The following is a 19,398-nucleotide window of genomic DNA, read 5'->3' on the forward strand; positions in this document are numbered from 1 at the left end:
TGCCTCCTCTTCAGCTGCTCCAACCCTGTGCTCTGTATGCCAGCTTTCATACCTGTCAGTGAAAGGGAACAGCTGCCTTGCTTCAGTTCGTTGGTGGACGTAAAGTTCCTCTGGTAACTCTGTGTACTCCTGTGTTGTCAGTTTTGCCCCAGTCAGGCTGAATTCAAATTGGGGTTTCAGTCACAGAACCCTGGGCATTGTCTGTGTCAGGCTTTAGCTTGCCATCAGAGATCATCAATGACTTGTAGCAATTAGTGACTATTCCCAAGCTGTTTTTCTCATCCTAAACTACAAAATTGCGTATTGATTCCTGGTGCTTGTGAATAGTGCAGCTGCTTGGTGCTGCATGTTCAGACTGGAGCTGTACTAGCATCTAAAATAAAATGTTAACAACAAAACAGTGCAGTCCAATGTCTAGTCAGAAACAGTCTCTGAACTTACTTACCCTTTCTTTCATGGTTATGTAACATATATGTASATTTATTACAACTTAAATATTCTGCTTCCACTTACATATGTATGTGTGTGTATGTATACACTAAGGATTTATATTGCTTATAGATACTCATTGTAGCCACATAACATATATTAAATTGTTCTTTAGATGAATTACTTTGTTTTTGCACTTGTCACACAAACATTGTATAGATAAATGACTTGTTTTTTTATTTTAATGTGCTGAACACACCAGCAGCTCATGAAGTTACATTCAGGCATTATTCCTACAGCCTCTCATGGTCTTGTGATTATATATGACCTGTTTTTATTGCTCTCTCGCTCTGTGGTCCTGTCTTTCCAGTGGTACTTTATTATAACAAGAGCAAAAAGGAGATAGAACTGGTATACATCATAAAGATTAATGTTCTTCCAGTATATCTACAGTGTTGATCAAAATAAGTTTTTATTGCTTAACTATTGTGCATGAAACACTTCTCACTAATTTCAAAAAAACATGAAAAATCAGCTAATTATAAGCAAATAGGCTGTGGTAGAATTTCAGAGAAGTGTTCAAAGGAAATATTAAAGTTCAAATCTAGAAATGTGATCCCATATTTTGACAATAAATTCCTTGAACTAGTAGTTCTTTAATAAAAATTTTTGGTGTTGCATATTTTGGCTGGACTGCAATTCTGTCATCTTCTGTACTGCAAAGTGATACTTATAGCCTTTAACAGAAGCACATTAAGTAATTAAAATCCAACTGAGAGTTCAGTAAAGATTGGAAAATTTAAGTCCTTCTTTCTTGCAAAAATCTGGAAATACAAAATATGATTTGTTCTACTCAGCTAATAAAAAAATCAAGTGTCTTCTAAGAGAGCTTACRGTTTATAAGACTTGTCTGAAGAACTTACAAAACAAGGACATTTGGGTGATATATTTGTTTTTCAGCATTTAGATTTTATACTGTAACCCAGTGTAATCTGTGCTGTACAATGCTATATATTAAATTGTGCCTTTTAACTGTAGAATGTTTTGAGACACATCTTCGCTGASTTGCTGAGTTTTCAGTGCTGCCTACTGAATATTGCTTTGAAATTCTAAAAGTCTTCAGTAATGTGTGTGCAACAAATTGATGTTGACTTCTCATGTGTTTAGGCTGACTGAAGAATCTGTTTGAGTGGTCCTTGAGGCTGAATAATTTATTTTCCTTCCCCTCTTCCCTTATTTTTCTCTCATGCCAGGTTATTTTATTGGCTGTGAAGAACCACGGACCCTTTGTGCCCTGATGGGGGACTCGGGGTCCAGACGATCGACTCTTGTATCTCGGTTGCCAATATTCAGGAGGAGCGTTAGCCGGAGACACGACTCCCTTCCCTCCTCGCCTTCTTCTGCCAATGCCATYGGTGTCCACACCTCCTCCCCATCCAGCACCAACTCCAGCTCAGGGAGCACAGGAAAGCGMCGGAGTATTTTCCGCACTCCTTCCATTAGCTTCCACAACAAGAAAGGGAGCGAGCAGAAGCCTGACTCAGCGAGTCAAAATGTTAACATCTCCAATGGTGCCCAGTCCTCTCTTAGCACTTTTCAAAAACTCAGCTTAGACGAACACATAAAGAGCAGAGGAAGGCATTCAGTTGGCTTCGGCAGCTCACGGAACAAGAAGATAACGAGRTCTTTGACAGACGATTTTGAAAAGGGAAAGGAGCATTCAGCCAATAAGAATGTCTTCATAAACTGCATAAGCTCTGGGAAGAATGAGGGTGATGATTCAGGCTTTGCAGAAGAGCAGAGCCGATATTCTGTCAAACAGTCCACTCGGAAACTTCTCACTAAATCTTTCTCATCACACTACAAATTTTCCAAAGCAGTTCCAGAGAGTCAGTCGGTTTCCTCTGTGCAGCAGCCCAGGTGTGTGCTGGAAGTTAAATCCTACGTGGAAAGTGAACCTGTGATGGCTAAGTCGTCTCCTCCGTGCTCGGCTGAGACGACAGAGTGCATGGGCAGCTCCCTGCAGTCCCCGCTGCTCTCGGCTGACCTCACCGCTGCCCAGACCCCCTCGGACTTTGTCGCKCTGACCGAGGACTCTGTTTCAGAGGCTGATGCCCTGCCCAGCAATGGGCATGGGGCACTGCTCGCAGAGGATTTTGGCCACGATGTCTCTACCTCTCAGATGTTCTTTAATCCCGCTGCTGCTCCTGCGAGGGAGACAGATACTGTGCATAGTACTGGCCATTCTGCTGGTGTATCTCCCGTGAGTCGCGCAAGCTCGTGCAGTGTAGAATCCAGTACCTTATTCAAAACCTCAGTTGCTAATCAAACAAAAGTACTGTTGCAAGCCAATGGACTACATATTAATGATGCCAGGCACATAGAAAAAATTAACCCGGCAAATGYACATTTAGAATCCTTGAGATTACAACATAGTGAAGAACTAGTGACACTCTCTCCAAAGGTACAGGGGTTGAGTGGGAGCAGAGATGAAAGCACCCCATCCAAGCACATGAGAGACACAATTCCTGTAGTGGAGTCTAAGAATGTTCCATGTTCTGAACCTCAGTCCTTTAAAACACCACAGGTTTATGAATCAAACCATCCTAAAGGTATGTCTCAYGGTCTTTCCATTTTTGAGTTTGGTGGGTTTTGGGGGAGCTGGCCTCATTTCTTCTGTAATGATTGGTCATGAAGTGTTTTTGTAGAATTGCAAGTGCTAGCTATGAAGTTCAAAAAGTATAAATTATATCCTCCTCCCAAAACTATAGGACATAGGGAAAAAATGTATGATGTTTTAAAAGTTTGTATTTTACAGTTTGCAAACACCCATTAGTGCTGTTCATGGCTATGCTTTGCTGTAGTAGAAAATGAATTAAGAAAGCAAGTACTGATTGCCAGCTCTTCTTAAATGCCAAAGATGTGTGTTTTTGAGATGTGACTATTCTGGACATGAGCTGTAGAGTTGCATAATTTGGGATGGAAACATGACCAGAGAAACAAAAACCTTCTTGTAGTCTGATTATGGGAAATAAGRCAGTTTACTTCACATTGATCTGGGTTTAGAAATTTCTGGAGTCTTGCCGTCTCTATTCARCTGATGTTATAGAGTAGCTCAGAATAGATATTTTGTCTGAGTACAAGAGATCCTGTTTTTGCTTCCATCTGAAATAAGTGTCCAAATTCTCATTTTGTAATCTGTGAAAGTGAGGGAGTTAATTACCATCTAAATTTCACACTGGGACTTTAGTGTATGAAGAGTAATTTAGAAATACTAACAAGATTAAGTGGAAAGACTGTGCCTAGAAATCCCAAATCTGTAGAGATGCARAATAAATAAGGTTCAGGCTCTTGAGTGAAGGACACCTGTCARAAGCCATTTATCTCTGACAGTTTATTTTCTCCATCCCACTTAATGCTTTTGTGCATAATCCTGAGGCTGTAGCTGGTGGGCCAAAATTTGTGAGMGTTAACAAGACAGCATTTGTAGTGGTTGTATTAGAAGATGAAYGACTGTAAGTAAACTCAAATAAATTCACACCCGTCATTTTGCTTTGGATATTTATCTAGGCATGTAGAGTATAAGCAATCAGAAGCAATCTTGCTTTTTGAATTATTAGTCCCTGCAAGGTTTGGTTGGATATCTTGTACATGAATGGCAATATAAAGTAAAATTAAACCACTGAATTAGCTTTCACCAGAGGGTGCCTCTTTCCCTCAGAGCCTTAGTCATTTTGGGGAAAAAAAATTTTTCCCATTTATGTATATTACTGGTCCTGGGCACTCAGTTTGTCTTCTTTGCTGCATTGTTTCATCTGTGAATGAGTTCTTATTTCAGAATCCGCCTTGCTAGAGTGTACTGCAGAACAGCAAGTGAGCAGCTTGGAGGGATGTTTAGAAATGCCCACTGCATCTCAAACTCATGCATTGGCAATTGGATATTTAATCTGTATTCCAAGAAAGCAGCTAATGGGAGTTGAAATTGTGATAGAGGGATTTTTGTGAATTGGATTYATGTTCACAGAAACACTAGAGCTAATATGTGCTGTATAAAAGTTGATGATTAATTGTTATGGTTTTTAGTGCTGTTCAAAATAATTTTTTTTTCTTACTTGTGTGATGAAGAATGTATTTCAAATTAGAAATTGGCCAAGCAATTAAAGGATCCATTGAAAAAAAAGATAAAATCCTGCTGTATGAAATTAAGCAAATACAGAAAAAGCTTACAAGGCATTCAGTAAGATATGGTTGTAAGTGGTTAATTGCAAACAGACTGGTTTGAACATTAGGCTTTCTAAAACAATATTTAAACCTAGATGTGAATGCAAAATATTTCTGTTCATTTTCTTTGGTAATAGATATTTTCTCTTCTGTACCTGGTACCGCAGCTGATATCATTATAGATAGCATTGTGAATGTSACATTAATGTATGAGCAGGTTTGATATGCCATATATTTCTTAGTATACCTTTATGTATTTTTATGTGATATGGATTTTTTTAAGAACCCTTAGAGAAAATATCTCTTCTCTTACAAAATGAAAAAGATAAGGTTTTCTGTATGTATTTATTATGCTCTTACCTTTCCCCATCTCTAAATTTGCACTAACATGTCAAAACGTTTTTTTTCCTCCTCTTTTCTGATTTGTTATTGTTTTAACTGGTCTGGGATTTTGCCTGGTGACACAGGCTGAATTTGGAGGGTGCAGGTGCAAGGCTAAACTAGGGCTGCTGATAAAATGGAAACCAATGTGCATCCCTGTCCTATGCAGGGATAACAAAGTTGTGAGCTGGCCCTTCAAGAGCTGGAATTGCCTTTGGGCAGAGGGTAAGGCAGGTTGGGTTTTGGCACCAATGGACAAGTGATAGTCTCTTTGGTAGGTTTTATGGGACAACAATTTGGAAATGTCGTATGATGAGGGGAAAAAGAAAAGGATGGAGCAAAGGTCCCTCTGCATTCTTTGAGGGCCCTGGACTGGGCTGTGGTGTGCTGAGCATGCCAGTCATTGGGGCTGAGCATGARCTGGGGGCCCAGGTGACATTTTTGTCTAGGTAAGCATGGTCTGCCTTCTACAGAACATTTCTGATGTGATTCCCTTTCAGTGTAAGTATTTCAAGCAAAACACTATTGTGATTAAGAAAATATTTGTAGAGTGCAGTGTTCCCTGCAATGGTTGCTGATTGCTTCTCCCTTTGTAGTYGATGTTGCCAATAGCCTCAGCCCGTTCCGGGAAGGCAGATTTGTTGAGAAAAGACTGAGGTCCTCTTCGGAAGGTACTGCTGGGGGCAGCCGGCTGATCATCAAACCAAAGGATGGAAATGCAGAAGAGCTGAACAGCCTAAGGAAGCAGAGAGCAAGCTCATCCTCTTCCAAAATGAACAGCATGGTGAGTTTTATTCCCACCTCTGGAAGTTTGTGCTTTTCTGTGATTGGTAAAACTATAGTGTGAAGCAGTGACTTCACAAGTAACTAACACTAATAAAGAGGGGAGGAGCAGTCTCAGGCTTCCAAAATGTGATCCAGGCTCAGCTTCAGATATGAAAAATATTTTTTTTGCAGGGTGCGGCATTGTGAAAAGGTTGGCATGCTTCCTGGGAAGAGTTTCTTGTTGACATGTGTTACTGGTTTGCTTGGGACAAAAATACAGGGAGAGAGAACTTGAGCAAAATCCAGTACAGCTATTTCTGCGGTTAAATGCAATGGGCTACCCTGTGACAATATTTTATTGTTATTGTGATAGTTACTTCTTGTCTGGTATTTCATTGTCTGGTATGAGTGAGATGAGATTCAGATCAGGAGTTGGATTAGAGGAGTTGTCTGCAAAGAGGCTCATTTGRATGGTCTGAGTGGTCCCTTTTGAAACTGGTGGCATTTTGGAATGCTTTCAGTGAGCATGTGGTAAAGAGAGGGAAGGATTTCTTCTAAGAGCCCTTGGAGAGTCCTGAGGACTGGAAAAGCAAAGACAGATTGAATTACTGTGGGAGAGTACTTGTGAAACCTCTTTTGTGAAACAATAGTAGAAGGAACAGACTGACAAGTGCTTTCCTTTAGTTAGAGAAATAAATATTTTAAGATTAGTGTAATTTATATTTATGAATGTGCACTCCAGTGAAAGAAATAATGAAGTTGTTGACATTGAACCTCTACAGCAATGGAATTCACTCCTTAGCTTATGGGAATCACTAACACAAGCTTCATAGTTATTATTAGTTTGAAATATTCTATTAAACATGCTCACTGAAAAAAGGAGGGCTCAGTTTGTACAGCTTTCCATAGAAAGGAAAATGTCCAAGTTTCTTATCCCTATCTAGATTTGCTAAAGAGATGTATAAATAAAGGGGATCTTCCTATTCAGTTTTATATAATAGCTCTTATGCTACAGTGATGTAGGATCAAACACATCTCTGAGACACTCAGGTTGTCAACACCACTGCCCTTTGAAAGAGAGTTTTTACAGCTTTTTGGAAATGGTGCAGTGATGTTAGATTTCCAGTGATGTGTTCTTTTGGTGTATTTTTGCAAGCTAACAACAAAAGTCAAAAGCTCATACCTTTGCTTAGGCAATTTTTATGATTGTGTGCTGCTTTAGCTGCCATAGATGTACCATCATCTCTCTCATCCAAGAAGCCAAGGAAGGCTAAAATTGTCTTCCTCTGCTCCTAATTGGTCATTTAAAAAAGGAATGTCCTCAGGGAGGATCTGATTCAGTGTGAAATCCCCTTGTAGAAACTGTGGCAAGAAACTGGGGTTTGGGGGTTTCTCAGGAGGATGTGAAACCTGTCTTTTGTCCTGATCATCTGTCTGTATCATCCAATGTTSTTTTGTGGCTGGACTCAAAAATGTTGCTGAGGATGCAAGAGAAAATTACTCAATACCAAACAACAGACCAAAGATTAGAGATCATGCTCATGAGTGAAGGTAAAATTATTCCTTCTTTCCCCACAATGCATATGGATATTATCTTACTAGCTTAAGAAAATAAAAACTTYTTTAGTAGAAAGCGAGGATTAGGAAGTAGATCAGACAAAACCAAACCTGAAAGCACCCCTGGCACCCTCTCCTCCCTAGAGCCAGATGACGAAAGAATAAACAGTTTCCTGGAAGCAAAAGAAAAAACAAAATGGAGAAATTGAATGTTTGTAAAAATGCATATTTGAACAGTAAAAAGGCTTCTTCAAAACGCTTGTCACAATCAGTTCACATTTAACACCACAGTGGCAGAATGGTACCGATTAATGATCCTAATGAAGAATAAATATTAGGTAAAAAATCGGCATTATTATACAAARTACTATAAAAAGCTTTTACACAGTTTTCTTGTGTGGCTGGAGAAGCATGAGTCACATGGCTCTCTGTATCCATTTTTGTTCAGTTCTGGGAGAAAATGAACCACAGATGTTTARGGGATGGGAAGTCCCTGGGGCAGAGCAGAGACCCCCATGGCAAGGGCAGCGTTGCTGTGCAGTTGTGCTCTGCAGCGCTCAGTGAGCTGCTGTGGATGCTCATTTTCTGGCATCACCCAGATGTCATGTGAAGCTGAAAAAGCTTTGTACCTGTGTCTTTGCCCCTGTTTGTATTCATTTTCTTGTTGGCAGGCAGTGTGAGCTGCCTCTGCTGAGGAATTGGGAGTGAGGAGCCAGAAAGTCTTGCTGAAGGAGTGTGAGATTTGTGCAGGTGATGAGAAGTAAAATAGCATCTGAGAAATTGTTCTTTATCCTAAACAACTTGCTCAGCAGAAAATTGCATAATTGTCAGTTCTTGTTTTGAAGGTGAAAGGTGTGAGTGGTTGGCTAGCCTGACCTCCTAAATACTGGGAATACGTATCAAACCTRCAAAGGGGGTCACCACTTCCCCTAAAAGCAGCCTTAACTAGCTTGTGAGGTGCTGAAAATAGTTTATATTCCGGCTAAGAGCAATGCTGTTTGTAAATGGGATTTAGGGGGAAGAAAAAAATCTTTCAAAATAACTCTTTAAACGTGCCAATTTTGTACTGTTGTAAAYAATGATCTGAAACAAACTCTTGAGATGAACTACTTGGGATTGCCAATTAAGTGTTTACAAAGCCGCTGTTCTTGCAGTGACCAATTTCTGCTACAAGAGGGCACCGTTTCWCCAAAAATGGCTTTGGAGAGCGATCACTGAAATTGAGGACATGAGTTTGAGCAGTTTAACGTTTTTAGCCTGTGCCGTCCAAGAGATTTTTTCCAAATGAAAAGTGTTGATAGTGATGCAATTTGAAGAAATGGATATCGCTGTATCAACTCTGCTCATTCTAATGCTCCAACAGTGATCTCACGAGTTAACAAATTTAAATCTTTACACTCTTAGACTAGTTAACTATGTCTCAGATGGCTGAGAGAAACTATGTTTACCTGCTGTTTCTGCCTAGGTAGTTATTCTTTTCCAATGTGTAAGAGAGGCAAAAAGAAAGAAAAATGTGAAGCAGCACAGCAGAAGACCTGAATGGTCTGAAATATGCAGTCCTGCAAGATCAATGAAAAGAATGTAAACCTGGAATGTAAAAGTTGGCATAGAGAGAATTAGGTGAGCCACTTTAAGGAAAAAAAAGATCAGATCACTAAATCAGTCTAAGTAAGTTCTTTAAGAGGAAAAAACACGTGACGTGTAACAGTACTCAGAACTAAGATAAAGTGAGATGTGTGTGAACAACAGAATTATCCATCACTTCTCATAGTAGTGGCTAATATGGAAAGCTGACTCTCTTGAATATCACTTTTATCACTATGAAAATGAAATGTTAAAAAGTTTGCCTTTTTAATGTGAARTTGCTGATAGAGATTTTTAAATGCTAGCAAATTACAGTCGTTTAAACCAGATGGTCATGAAGGATGATGTGAATGGAAGTAGCTGTSCATTACTTCAAGTTAAAAATAATTGAGACAATGATTGGAGCCCCTAGACCACACTGCAAGACATGAGCTACATTGTGCTGTATGCATACAAGTGTTTTCACTCCGTTTAGAAATACGACTGCATATGTGCAAAGGAACAAGACTGTCTGCCTACATTTGGCTCTCTCAAACCTCCCTTTCTGCCTCTCTCCTATTATTTACAAGGAAAATAGCTATTTGCCTTTACAGTTGCTCCCTTGCTCTCACCTGTCTATCATCATGTGTACTATTTAACTAAAAAGAACCCTTATTTTTCATCTTCTTGTCYCAGTGGGTGAGTATTATGTTCTGCAGGACTGTGTTTCACTGGGCACTTTTCAGCACAGCTTTTTCTTCAGTCTCTTATACTTGAATTTTCTCGAAATGTTGCTTGCTTTTTGCTTCTTAAATTCAKCTACAGCTTTTCACCCTTGCAGGTAAAAAATTTTATGCTTGCCCTCAGTGCTGCATCATCAGCTTCTTTTGCCTAGAGCAAAGCAGCCTTGCCGACTTGTGCCAGCCCAATTAGAGCYGCACAACTGATTTTTCCGGATTGTTGCTTTGACTGTGCCATTTCTCTCCTTGCATCTTTCCCGTGGATCCTATATATTAGMTATCAAACCATTTGTTGCCAAGGACTTTTCAGGCCTAAGGACATCCCAAGTGTTTTCCCCCTCAGCTTTAACAGTGACACAAGTTTTCATTGCTCTGTTGCCAAGCTGTCAAATAGTTGCATTCGTGTTTTCTCCCATGCTGCCTATCATGCACTTGAGTAACTGCAGTTAACTGCAGTTACCATGGAATTTGTTTCGTTTTCTTTCTCAATTTTCACTTTACCTTTTTTGCCTTGCCTAAAGATTATTTTTCAAGGTGCATGCTGGCWCTGTATTACTGAGGTTTTTGCTGAACTTTTTTTTTGCTTAACCATCCAATGCTGATGCTTAGCCAAAACCCCCCTTTTCTCATGCTTGTCCTAAGCTTATTATGTGGGGATGTTGCAAGTACCRAACATCTCTGTAAATGTAGTCACAAAATAAATTAGGAATAGTGTATGAAAAACCCAGTATCAGAATATGGGGCAGTATTTAATGGGCAGGAATTCAGTTTGATAATGGTTGGGGCTGAATATGTTAGTTAAACATTAAATTAAAAAAAAATAATAATTTACTGATTTACTATAGAGCAGACCACCTGACATTTCAGGAATATAGAATAAAGGTAAATGATTGATACAGAAATATGCTTCCAAAAGAGATATTAACTGCAAATATTTGAGACTCCTAGTGTATCTTTGGAGGGAACAGAAAGTCAAAACAGAGGTTGCTCATGAAAGTGTGTTATGGCCAGAACTTCTGTGATAATTATCTAATTAGGAGCTGGTGTCTAGATTGTGGCTGGAGTCCTGGATATTCTGTATGTGTCATTCTACTTCAGTTTTGTTACCTAAGTGATTTGATAAGTTTGCAGTTAATAGTTAGGTTTCTAGTATACTTCAGAAATGATACTTGCAATGATGGAGCAATTATCCAAACCACTGCATTCARATCTCTTCTTGTGTTTGATATCGTATCAGGCCGTACCTAAATCTGCAACACATGAAAGTGTGCTCCTTGCTTCTCACAGATGACTTTATTTTTAATGTTACCTGAGTACTCTTACTATCAAGCACCAGTTATAACCCAGTTGCTTCATTGTGGCGGAAACTGCGGGATCCTGTGTCCCCATGGACCTCAGTGAATGCAAATGAATAAGGGCTAAAATTGTTTTTGTGTTCCTCTTCTCTATTCTGAGTAGTATGGTATTTTGCCTGGTKTATGACTAAGCACAGAGTATAAATCAGACTAGGTTGGTTGCTTGTCCAGAGAGAATTGAAGTGATTTTCGTATTTGCTTGAGGTTGCTTCAGCACTGACCTTCTGTTTCCTACCCCCTGACAGTCTACGCTGAGAACTGGAAGCTGAGGTTTTTATGCAGTGTGTGGCTAAAACATGAGGTGAGAGCTGCTACTGAAAATGCTTAAGTTCAGTGAGTTTCAGAGGGTGACCAACCAGTGGATTTGAAAGTGGAATTGAATGTGGCTGTTTTTGTGGCCCATAAATGTGAYCTGTAGAGTCTTGAGGAAACCTTACGGGGTACTCTCTCAATCTGCAGACTGGAGACACATTAATTATTAATGCCTTAACAGCCTGCCAGGGGAAGGCAGTGACTATGAAAGGTTATCAGGAGGGTTTGAGCGCTCAGGGCTTCAGTTGAGGTTGAAAAAGACCCTCAGACAAAGCAGCCTTTTTCAGATATGCTGCAACTATTACAAAAATATGAACTAGAGAARCAAAAATGCGCTCACTCCTTTATTGTCTTCTGCACAATCTTCTTTAGAGCTAGCAATCTTATGTTTTCTCTGAATAGCTGCAGCCTGTTTTTAACTTCCTATATGTATTAATTATCTGTATGTATTGCTGTATACATTATTTTTGGGATCTGTGGTGTTCAGAAAAGCTTTGTCATAGTTAAAATAGATGTGCCATTTTTTTCTGTCAATGAGTTATGGTATTTCTGCTTAATTCAAATTCCTCTCTGCTATGCTGTGCTTCTCAAGGGAGAATATTTAGGAGCATCAATTCTTACTGAACTGTTCAAGCAAACCCTGTAAGGCAGTGGTTCACCCTTCATGAGAAGTGGACTKGACAGCATTCATTTATAACTAGATTTGTACTAACGTAACAAAATTTCCCCTTTTGCAATGAATTTGGCGTTTTGCTCCTTTGTGAAAAGGAACTGTGGAAGYCACTTAAAGCAAGAACTGTCAGGACTGCTTTGATACTATAAGGCTGAGCCATGCTATCTAGATAGGAATAAACTGCTGACTATAGTTACCTAGTAATTCAAGCCTTATATCCTTAATTTAGCATGGAGAAAGTGCCTTTCACATACTAATAGCATAAAAAAATTGAAATGGCAGATAGGGGTTTAAGCATTTTGGCTGTGAWTTTTAGTTTAAGTCAACTAGAAGCTTTTTGGATAACTACCCTGTGGGAAATTAATGTCTGTAGTGTAAAGTGTGTTTCTTAACAAATGAAGGGCTTGTGAAAATCAGATTGCAGTTATTAAAGACTTTGAATTAATTCTTGAGATTAAGTAACTAACAGAAATTARTTTAGATGTGACTTAATGCTTATGCTGTAATGTGCTATGTACTTCTTTAAGAACATAATCATAGCCCAAGAAAGGGTAAACTGTTAATCTAACATTGGAGTAATTATTTAAATTGAATTGGGTTATGTTAATACAGGTAGAAGGTAGAGCTAATAACAATTTTCARTCCCAGAGTCATCATGGCAGTGGGTGGATGTGTTTGTTGTGCAGTGAGAATAGAACAGAATTAGTTCTTTCTGTTCTTTTGTGAGTGAACTGCACCACTCAGCCACTGACTTACTCCCACTGGCAGAATGAAAAGTGGAAAGGGTAAAAGTGTGAAAACTTGCAGGTTGAGCTGAGGACAGTTTACCAGGYAAGGCAAAAGCTGCACACACAAGCAAAGCACACTAAGGAATCCATTCACTGGTTCCTGTGGGAGGACAGCATTCAGCCATCCATCCCCAGGRAAGCAGSGCTCCATCACACCTCATGGGTAYGTCAGAGRAYAAATGCCATAACTGCCARCGTTCCCCCTTCCTTCTTCCTTTCCCAGCTTGAACTGCTGKACACAGCATCATATAGCTGGATCCCTTTGGTCGGGTCAGCTGTACCAGCTGTGCCCCCTCCAAATTCTTGCTCACCCCCAGCCACTTCACTGGCAGGGCATTTTGAGGAGCACAAAAGGCCCTGACACTGTGCAAGTCTTGCTCAGCAATAGCTRAAGCAATTCTTCCTGTGTTAATAACACTGATGTGGTCACAAATCCACAAAACAGCACCATAAAAGCAAGCTGCTGAGAAGAAATATAATTCTGTCCCATCCAAAACCACTACAAGTTGGGTATCTGACACTTTTTTCTGAAGACTTAGTACAGGAATCTTGCTGCAGGTCTTGTCTGAACTAATTTATGGGATGCTCAACTTTTAAAACTATAGGTAGCTGTCCGCTGTAATGGATTGAGTTTAGTTTTTCTGTTTTAATATTTTTCTGAAAAACATAACTATTTATTGATGTTCGAAATAACAGTGTAAAGCACATGCAGTTGATGGATTTTTCTAACAAAACACACTTTTGTGCCAGTCTTACTACATTCCCCAAACAGTCTTGTCTGGTAATGAAAGAGAAAGCTTGTTCTGAAGCTGCTCCTCATTTAGAGTTGATAATTTTTTAATGGATTTTTTTTTTCCACATGAAGGGAAAGATTCTGCACAAAAATACCTGGTAATATGTTAAATATACCCTRTTGATCAATATTGTTTAAATATATAGATATATTTGTGAAAAAAAATCTTGATTTTTTTTTTATTTTGACTTTTACATTTTACTTTCCTGTTCATTGCCATATTTTCCACGAGCACACATACTGAATATCGGTGAGTGTTGCAGCAAATTTTTTAGGGAGCCTGCTTGAAGAAAAYGACTCAGTCTGTGCATGTGGGCTACTAAAATGTGTATGCCACCACCAAAGAAACAACTCATTTGTGGTAAAGATACTTGCCTTCTGCTCAGTGCCTCTCATGCTGTGGATCTGTGCGTGTAGTCAGGGATTTACCAAGGATTAAACAATCCTGTGAGAAATCTGATGAATGCTGCCTACCAACTCTCAAAATGTGTTTATCAGTAGCAGGAGAGAAACAGTCACTGATGCTGGAAAGCACCCCTGGGGATGATCTGGTCYAACACTTCTGCTCAAATCAGGGTCAGGGATTGTATCCCTACACCCAGGGATGTGTGTAGTTGGGTTTAGAGTGCCTCTGAGGGTAGAGATTCCAGAGCCTCACTTGGCAACTTGTCCAAGTGTTTGTCTAAGCCTTATGGTTTAAAAAAAGAACAAAGCTTTTTCTTGGGTTCCTTTTATTTCAGTTTCCAYTTCTCTGTTCCCTGGGCAGCACTAAGAGGAGTCTGGTTCAGTCTTTATTGTGCCCATGACCACCCTTGTATGTCAGATACTCAAAGCCCTTTGATCCTGGGAAGAGGTGAGTTCAGTAATCAAACAGAAGGATATGGAGCCGAAGGAAACCCTCAACAGAGCTCCTTTGACACCCTCACTTTGCTCCCAACTCATTTGCTGTGCCTGTGGGCTCTGCCCAGTCATGCTGTGCCTGCACACTTGSTGGGTTGGGCAGAAACTGTAAATTGACAGGAGCTGGGATCATCCCCATGTGTACACAGAGTCTTTTATATTTCCCCACCCTGCTTTATGGAGTAGGTGTGCCAGAGAAAGGAGGGGGTTGACAGGGTGTTCCTGTGATATTCAATGATGGCAGATGGGAAGTAGAAGGGAGGAGAGGGTGGAGAGGCCACCTGGACCCTAAAAAGTGTTTCTGAAAGAATTGGAAGAGSTGGTAAAACCTGATGTACTCTGTGTGCTTGCATACTGGGATCYCTTCCCTGTGGAAGGACTCAGCTCAGGGCAACATGAAAGCTACCATTGTTGGACACAGGTTAGGGTATTATCTGGCCTAGTGTGGCTGATCTAATGTCTGCATTTAATTACACTTGATTTTTAAGTAAAGGAGGGGTCTTTATGCAATGAGTAATACTTCAAGGGAAAAATTGTTTTATCCGGTATTAGTAAAAGAAAGTACTTCCAGGAAAAAAAAGGTGAATTATTTTAATGGAACGTCTGCTGTGTCTTTTATCTTGCTTGTCTTTTATCTTTTATTGCCCTTAGCACAGGTAGTATTTTTGCAGCTGTGGTATATCTTCTTGGGTTAGCATATGAGAGCAATACATACAATAGGAAAACTGAAATTTTAAGATGACTTTTCTAAGGGAGACAGTTAATAGGCAGCTAATTCACTGAGCTTGAAATTTGTGACTAGTGAATAGAAATCAGTGTCTCGGGTTTATCATCCTGTAGGTCAGATGATTCATAGGTATTTTGCACTCACATTTTATGGAAAATAAAAATGGAAAACTGCCCTGGCTTTGTTCTTAGAATGACTAATTTTGCCCTTGTCCTTTCTTATGCACATCATTTCCTGCTGTGTAGATCCCTCAGTGTGTCCACAAATGGTTTTGTAGTGCGAGTTCTGGAATGTTTTCCTATAAGCTGCCTATTTGTATTCTTTCGCTTATGTGAGAATAAACTCAGAATAAATACAGTATTTTTTCTTCAGGCTACAGCAGTTCAGGGTAGGGTGCTTCTTCCAGGCCTTTGATCCCTTTGATTGATAAAAAGAAGGTAATGGGGTGAGAAATGGAAATGCTGTTGGGTCACTTGTTAGGTCATTTATATTTGCAGTCCTTCTTGTCTTGCCAGTGTGTTGCTGGAGGCAATACTGGATGAACCCTGGATTAAGGACTTGGCAGTGGCTGGAAAATGAGCTGTGGACTCTGAAGCTTKCCATTTAGAGCAGGAGATTTTTCTGATTTAAAGTCAAGTGCRTGCTAGTCCATGAAAGACTCAGGATAGCATTTTGTGATTCGGTACATGGAAATTAGGTTTGGGAGTGTTTATCTAGGTTCATTCACCTTTTAATGAAAGARTAGCTGACAGTGTATCATTCAGGAAAGGAATGAGATGCTAAAACTCATTTTGTTGCCTCAGATAATTTTCTGTATTCATAACATTCATTCTGTACAGCTAATAAAATTTATTGAAATAATACAGACCTGATGAATGACTTAGTATCTATCRTATAAAATTTTCATAATTCACTGCGTAGATCTTTTCATGAACAAACTGCACACAACCCCCCCAAGCACCACAAATTTTTCTGAAATTATTGCAGTTAAAATGTGTATTTCRTATTTGAATTCTTGATAAAGTAAAAAAGAAAAGTGATTTAGTTCTATATGAGAAGCTATTTTTGACTTTGAAGAATATTATTGCTGGATAWGTGTGTAAGATATATATTTGCATGAACAGTTTGGATATTGTTGTGATTTGGAGCTGATTGGCAATCAGAGGAACACTTGAGAAGTAGTTTGTGATAGATGGAGGAATTAATTGCTCAACACAAACTGCAGTGTTTGATACCAAAGAAAACCTGAGGAGGGGAGTTAAGATGTTTAGTAACAGCCTCCTTGAGGATSTTAAACATCTGCAACTGAATGGGGAGTTTTAATCAAYTGAAAGCTAATGGAAGGTTGTTCACTGAAGTCTATTTCTGTTGCTCAGATATCTTGAATAAAAAGAAGGGCTTAATTTTTTTTTTACCTAATGGATTTTTACTCATGTGTATGTTTTAAGTTCCTCCCACACATCCACCCTGTTATGTCTGATGCTGGGAAACAGGCAATACTGTAGCAGAACTCATGTCTCCTAAAAATGACTCCTCCAAGATTCTTCCCTGAATAACTTTTTTTTTAGTATATCAAAGGAAATGAGGTTAGTTTTGACTGCTCMAAAAATCTGAAGTCTCTTSTCGTATTTTTTTGGCATCTTACAGTTGATAAAAGTAAAACCCAACAGTTTTAATTTAGTCRCTCCAAACAAAATGATCAGATTGTAAGTGTTGGGAATATATTTTGAGGAAACTATCCCAAAATAAGCATTGTGAGACTTATGCTATGTGAGGAAATATGAGTAAATAGTGGGAGGAAACACTTAGTTAAATGATACTGTCTTTATAAATCTGTAGACTTGGCAGACTCTCAACCTGGAAGASTTTTGTCATTCTAAATTTGCTAACTTTTGAAATCTGTCTCCTTCCTGRAGTGAAGGAAGTGCAGTAGGGAAAGTGAAAACCTGATCCAGAKCGAAGCAAGGAGGATAAAGGGTAGGGCTTACTGGGGACTGGCTTATGTTCCCATAAGAAAATGGGTGGGGTTATGAAGTGCTGGTAAGAGGAGAGTTAAATGTAAGAAAAATTGTGATTAAGTATGGGATGGAGTTCACTGCAGGTGCTGTGGAAAAGAAGCAGATGAAGCACTGGGAAGGGAAAAAGTTTAGGAGTCATTTGGAGCTAGGAGCTCTGAAAGTTAAGAGGATGGGAYGTAGTTCAGTTCAAGAAGCTGCAAAGATGGGACAGGCTGTCTATATTTTTATAAATGAGGCCAGAATCGAGGCAGAAGCTGGGAATTAAAGAAGTCAAGAGCTTACAGAACTGGTTGCCAAGAGAAATTTGTAATCCTTCTGTTACCTGAAATACTGAAATTCTGGGGTTAGTTTTATCTTATGAGAATATTCCTTGTARGGAGTGTTGTTCAGAAGAAAAAACAGCACAAAATATAGCTGTAAAATATACATTGTGGGCACAAACCTGTCAGGCATTTCAACTAGAAGAGGGAAATAATGCAATTTTTCTCATGTAAGCATGGCAGTGTGCACAGTAGTATAAGTATTTTCATTACATTTCAGCATTTCAGCAGAGTTTTTCCTCCAGATGAGAATAAAAAGTTGTCATTTTTGTCTTTATTCTTTAAGGACATATGTGACATGGTGAAAGCAATTTGATCTTGTTATCAAAGCTATATCTCTTTTTTTGAAACACTTTTCCTTCTCTCAGCCTGTTAGAGGGGAAAGGAAAAGAAGATAAAGGAATATTTTTGCATCTTTATGAATAAAAATTTATGCCTATAAGTTCTGTTCGTGTTGGCTCTGGTTAAAGTTAAATCACAAAGTTTTTCTGMGATGCCTTATTGCTATGCCTCATTCACACCTACAGTATTAAACTACCCATCACAGATACAGAGCCAGGACAATTTTTTCCCTGTGTCAGAGAGAAGGTAACTTTTGGGAAACTTGTGCTTTCCACGTAGCTCAGGATATCCTTTGGATTCCCCATTCCTATGCTAGAGGAAGTGTATGCTGTCAATAAAGGTTATTCAGAAAGCAAAATTAATAAAGGAAAGCACTCATGACAGGGCTTCAGATGTTGCTTGTTCCCAGGTACATGCTAAAGATGTGTGTTTGATGTTGTACAATGCCCAGCTAAGGCAAGTTAGTTCTCAGTCAGCTATCAAGTTATGCATAGGTTGACTTGTTTTCACACTGAATCACTTATAAAGTTTACTGTTGAAAGAAGAAGTTAAAAAAAAGTGGATTATTCTCTGTGACCTAATCACAGTGGGAAAATTGCTATTATCTTTTAAACAAACATAAATCATCATCAGTGACAGAGAATTATCTCTCTAGGCAAGATGTCAAACTATTCATACTGCTTTCCAGGTTTCTGAGGGCAGAAGGGATGCAGAAATAAAGTTAATTCCCCAAAACCCTAGTTTACTGAAGAGATATGACCAGATAATAATAACAGGAAAGTAAAATGTCCTCTTTGCTTTACTGTGCCCTGACACAAAATCAAGAATAAAATATTCCATTGAGAAGCAACCAACAAAGCTTATTTGTTCAAATGAAATTGTCAGAACAGACAGWTTTAGAATGGGGGTTTGTGGATGTCAGATTCTTCATTGCTGGTGTTAGGCACTGATAAGATGAGACGTTGAATCTCAGCGTGTTGGTGTCTTTGTGAGGTTTTTATTTCAAAGAGATACAGATACATGAATAAAAATCTTGAACCTAAGTGAAAGGAATAGTCAACCACTCAGCCATGGTTCAGGAATCACAGTAGCTCGTTTTAATGACTTCAGTTGGGAAAGTGGATGCCAAACTATTKGAGCTGGGTGCTTCAAGTGGACTCAGCTGTCTACTGGAAGGACCTACAGGTGGAAGAGAATAGGACTGAATCAGGGATGCTGTGCTGACTAACACAAGAAAGAAAGGCACTGTGAATGCATGGTTTTGCTCTCGGCTAGCATTCACCCTTCTATACAGTCTGCATAACAAAAGCGATTGTGGCATTATTAAATGGTATGAAGTGATACACTGATTTCTTGAGGCATTTTTATTGCTGCTCAGTAGGAGGCCTGTAAGGTCTATTAACCAGAGGAGTTCAAAGATATCTCTTGTTGTTCAATATTTATTTTTTAAAAAATTCCATGCAGCAGGGTGTCTGTTAAAAAGGTTTTAGGATGCTTTGTTGTCCCTCTAATGT

General features: G+C 39.1%; 1 protein-coding gene across 4 annotated transcripts in view; it reads left to right on the forward strand.

The window, feature by feature from the left end:
* The window catches only part of CCSER1 (coiled-coil serine rich protein 1), a 604,924-nt gene that overhangs the window by 66,495 nt on the left and 519,031 nt on the right, over positions 1–19,398 (forward strand). For all 4 annotated transcript variants that reach the window (XM_057366851.1, XM_057366852.1, XM_057366854.1 and 1 more), the window contains exons 2-3: positions 1,683–3,041; positions 5,628–5,815. In XM_057366851.1, the coding sequence (XP_057222834.1) occupies positions 1,727–3,041; positions 5,628–5,815 (1,503 nt within the window). In that variant the 5' untranslated portion in view covers positions 1,683–1,726. The remainder of the gene's footprint in view (positions 1–1,682; positions 3,042–5,627; positions 5,816–19,398) is intronic.

The sequence above is a fragment of the Malurus melanocephalus genome, unplaced genomic scaffold, assembly GCF_030028575.1.
Source record: "Malurus melanocephalus ecotype Western Australia unplaced genomic scaffold, MMel_1.1 scaffold_72, whole genome shotgun sequence".
NCBI lineage: Eukaryota > Metazoa > Chordata > Aves > Passeriformes > Maluridae > Malurus > Malurus melanocephalus.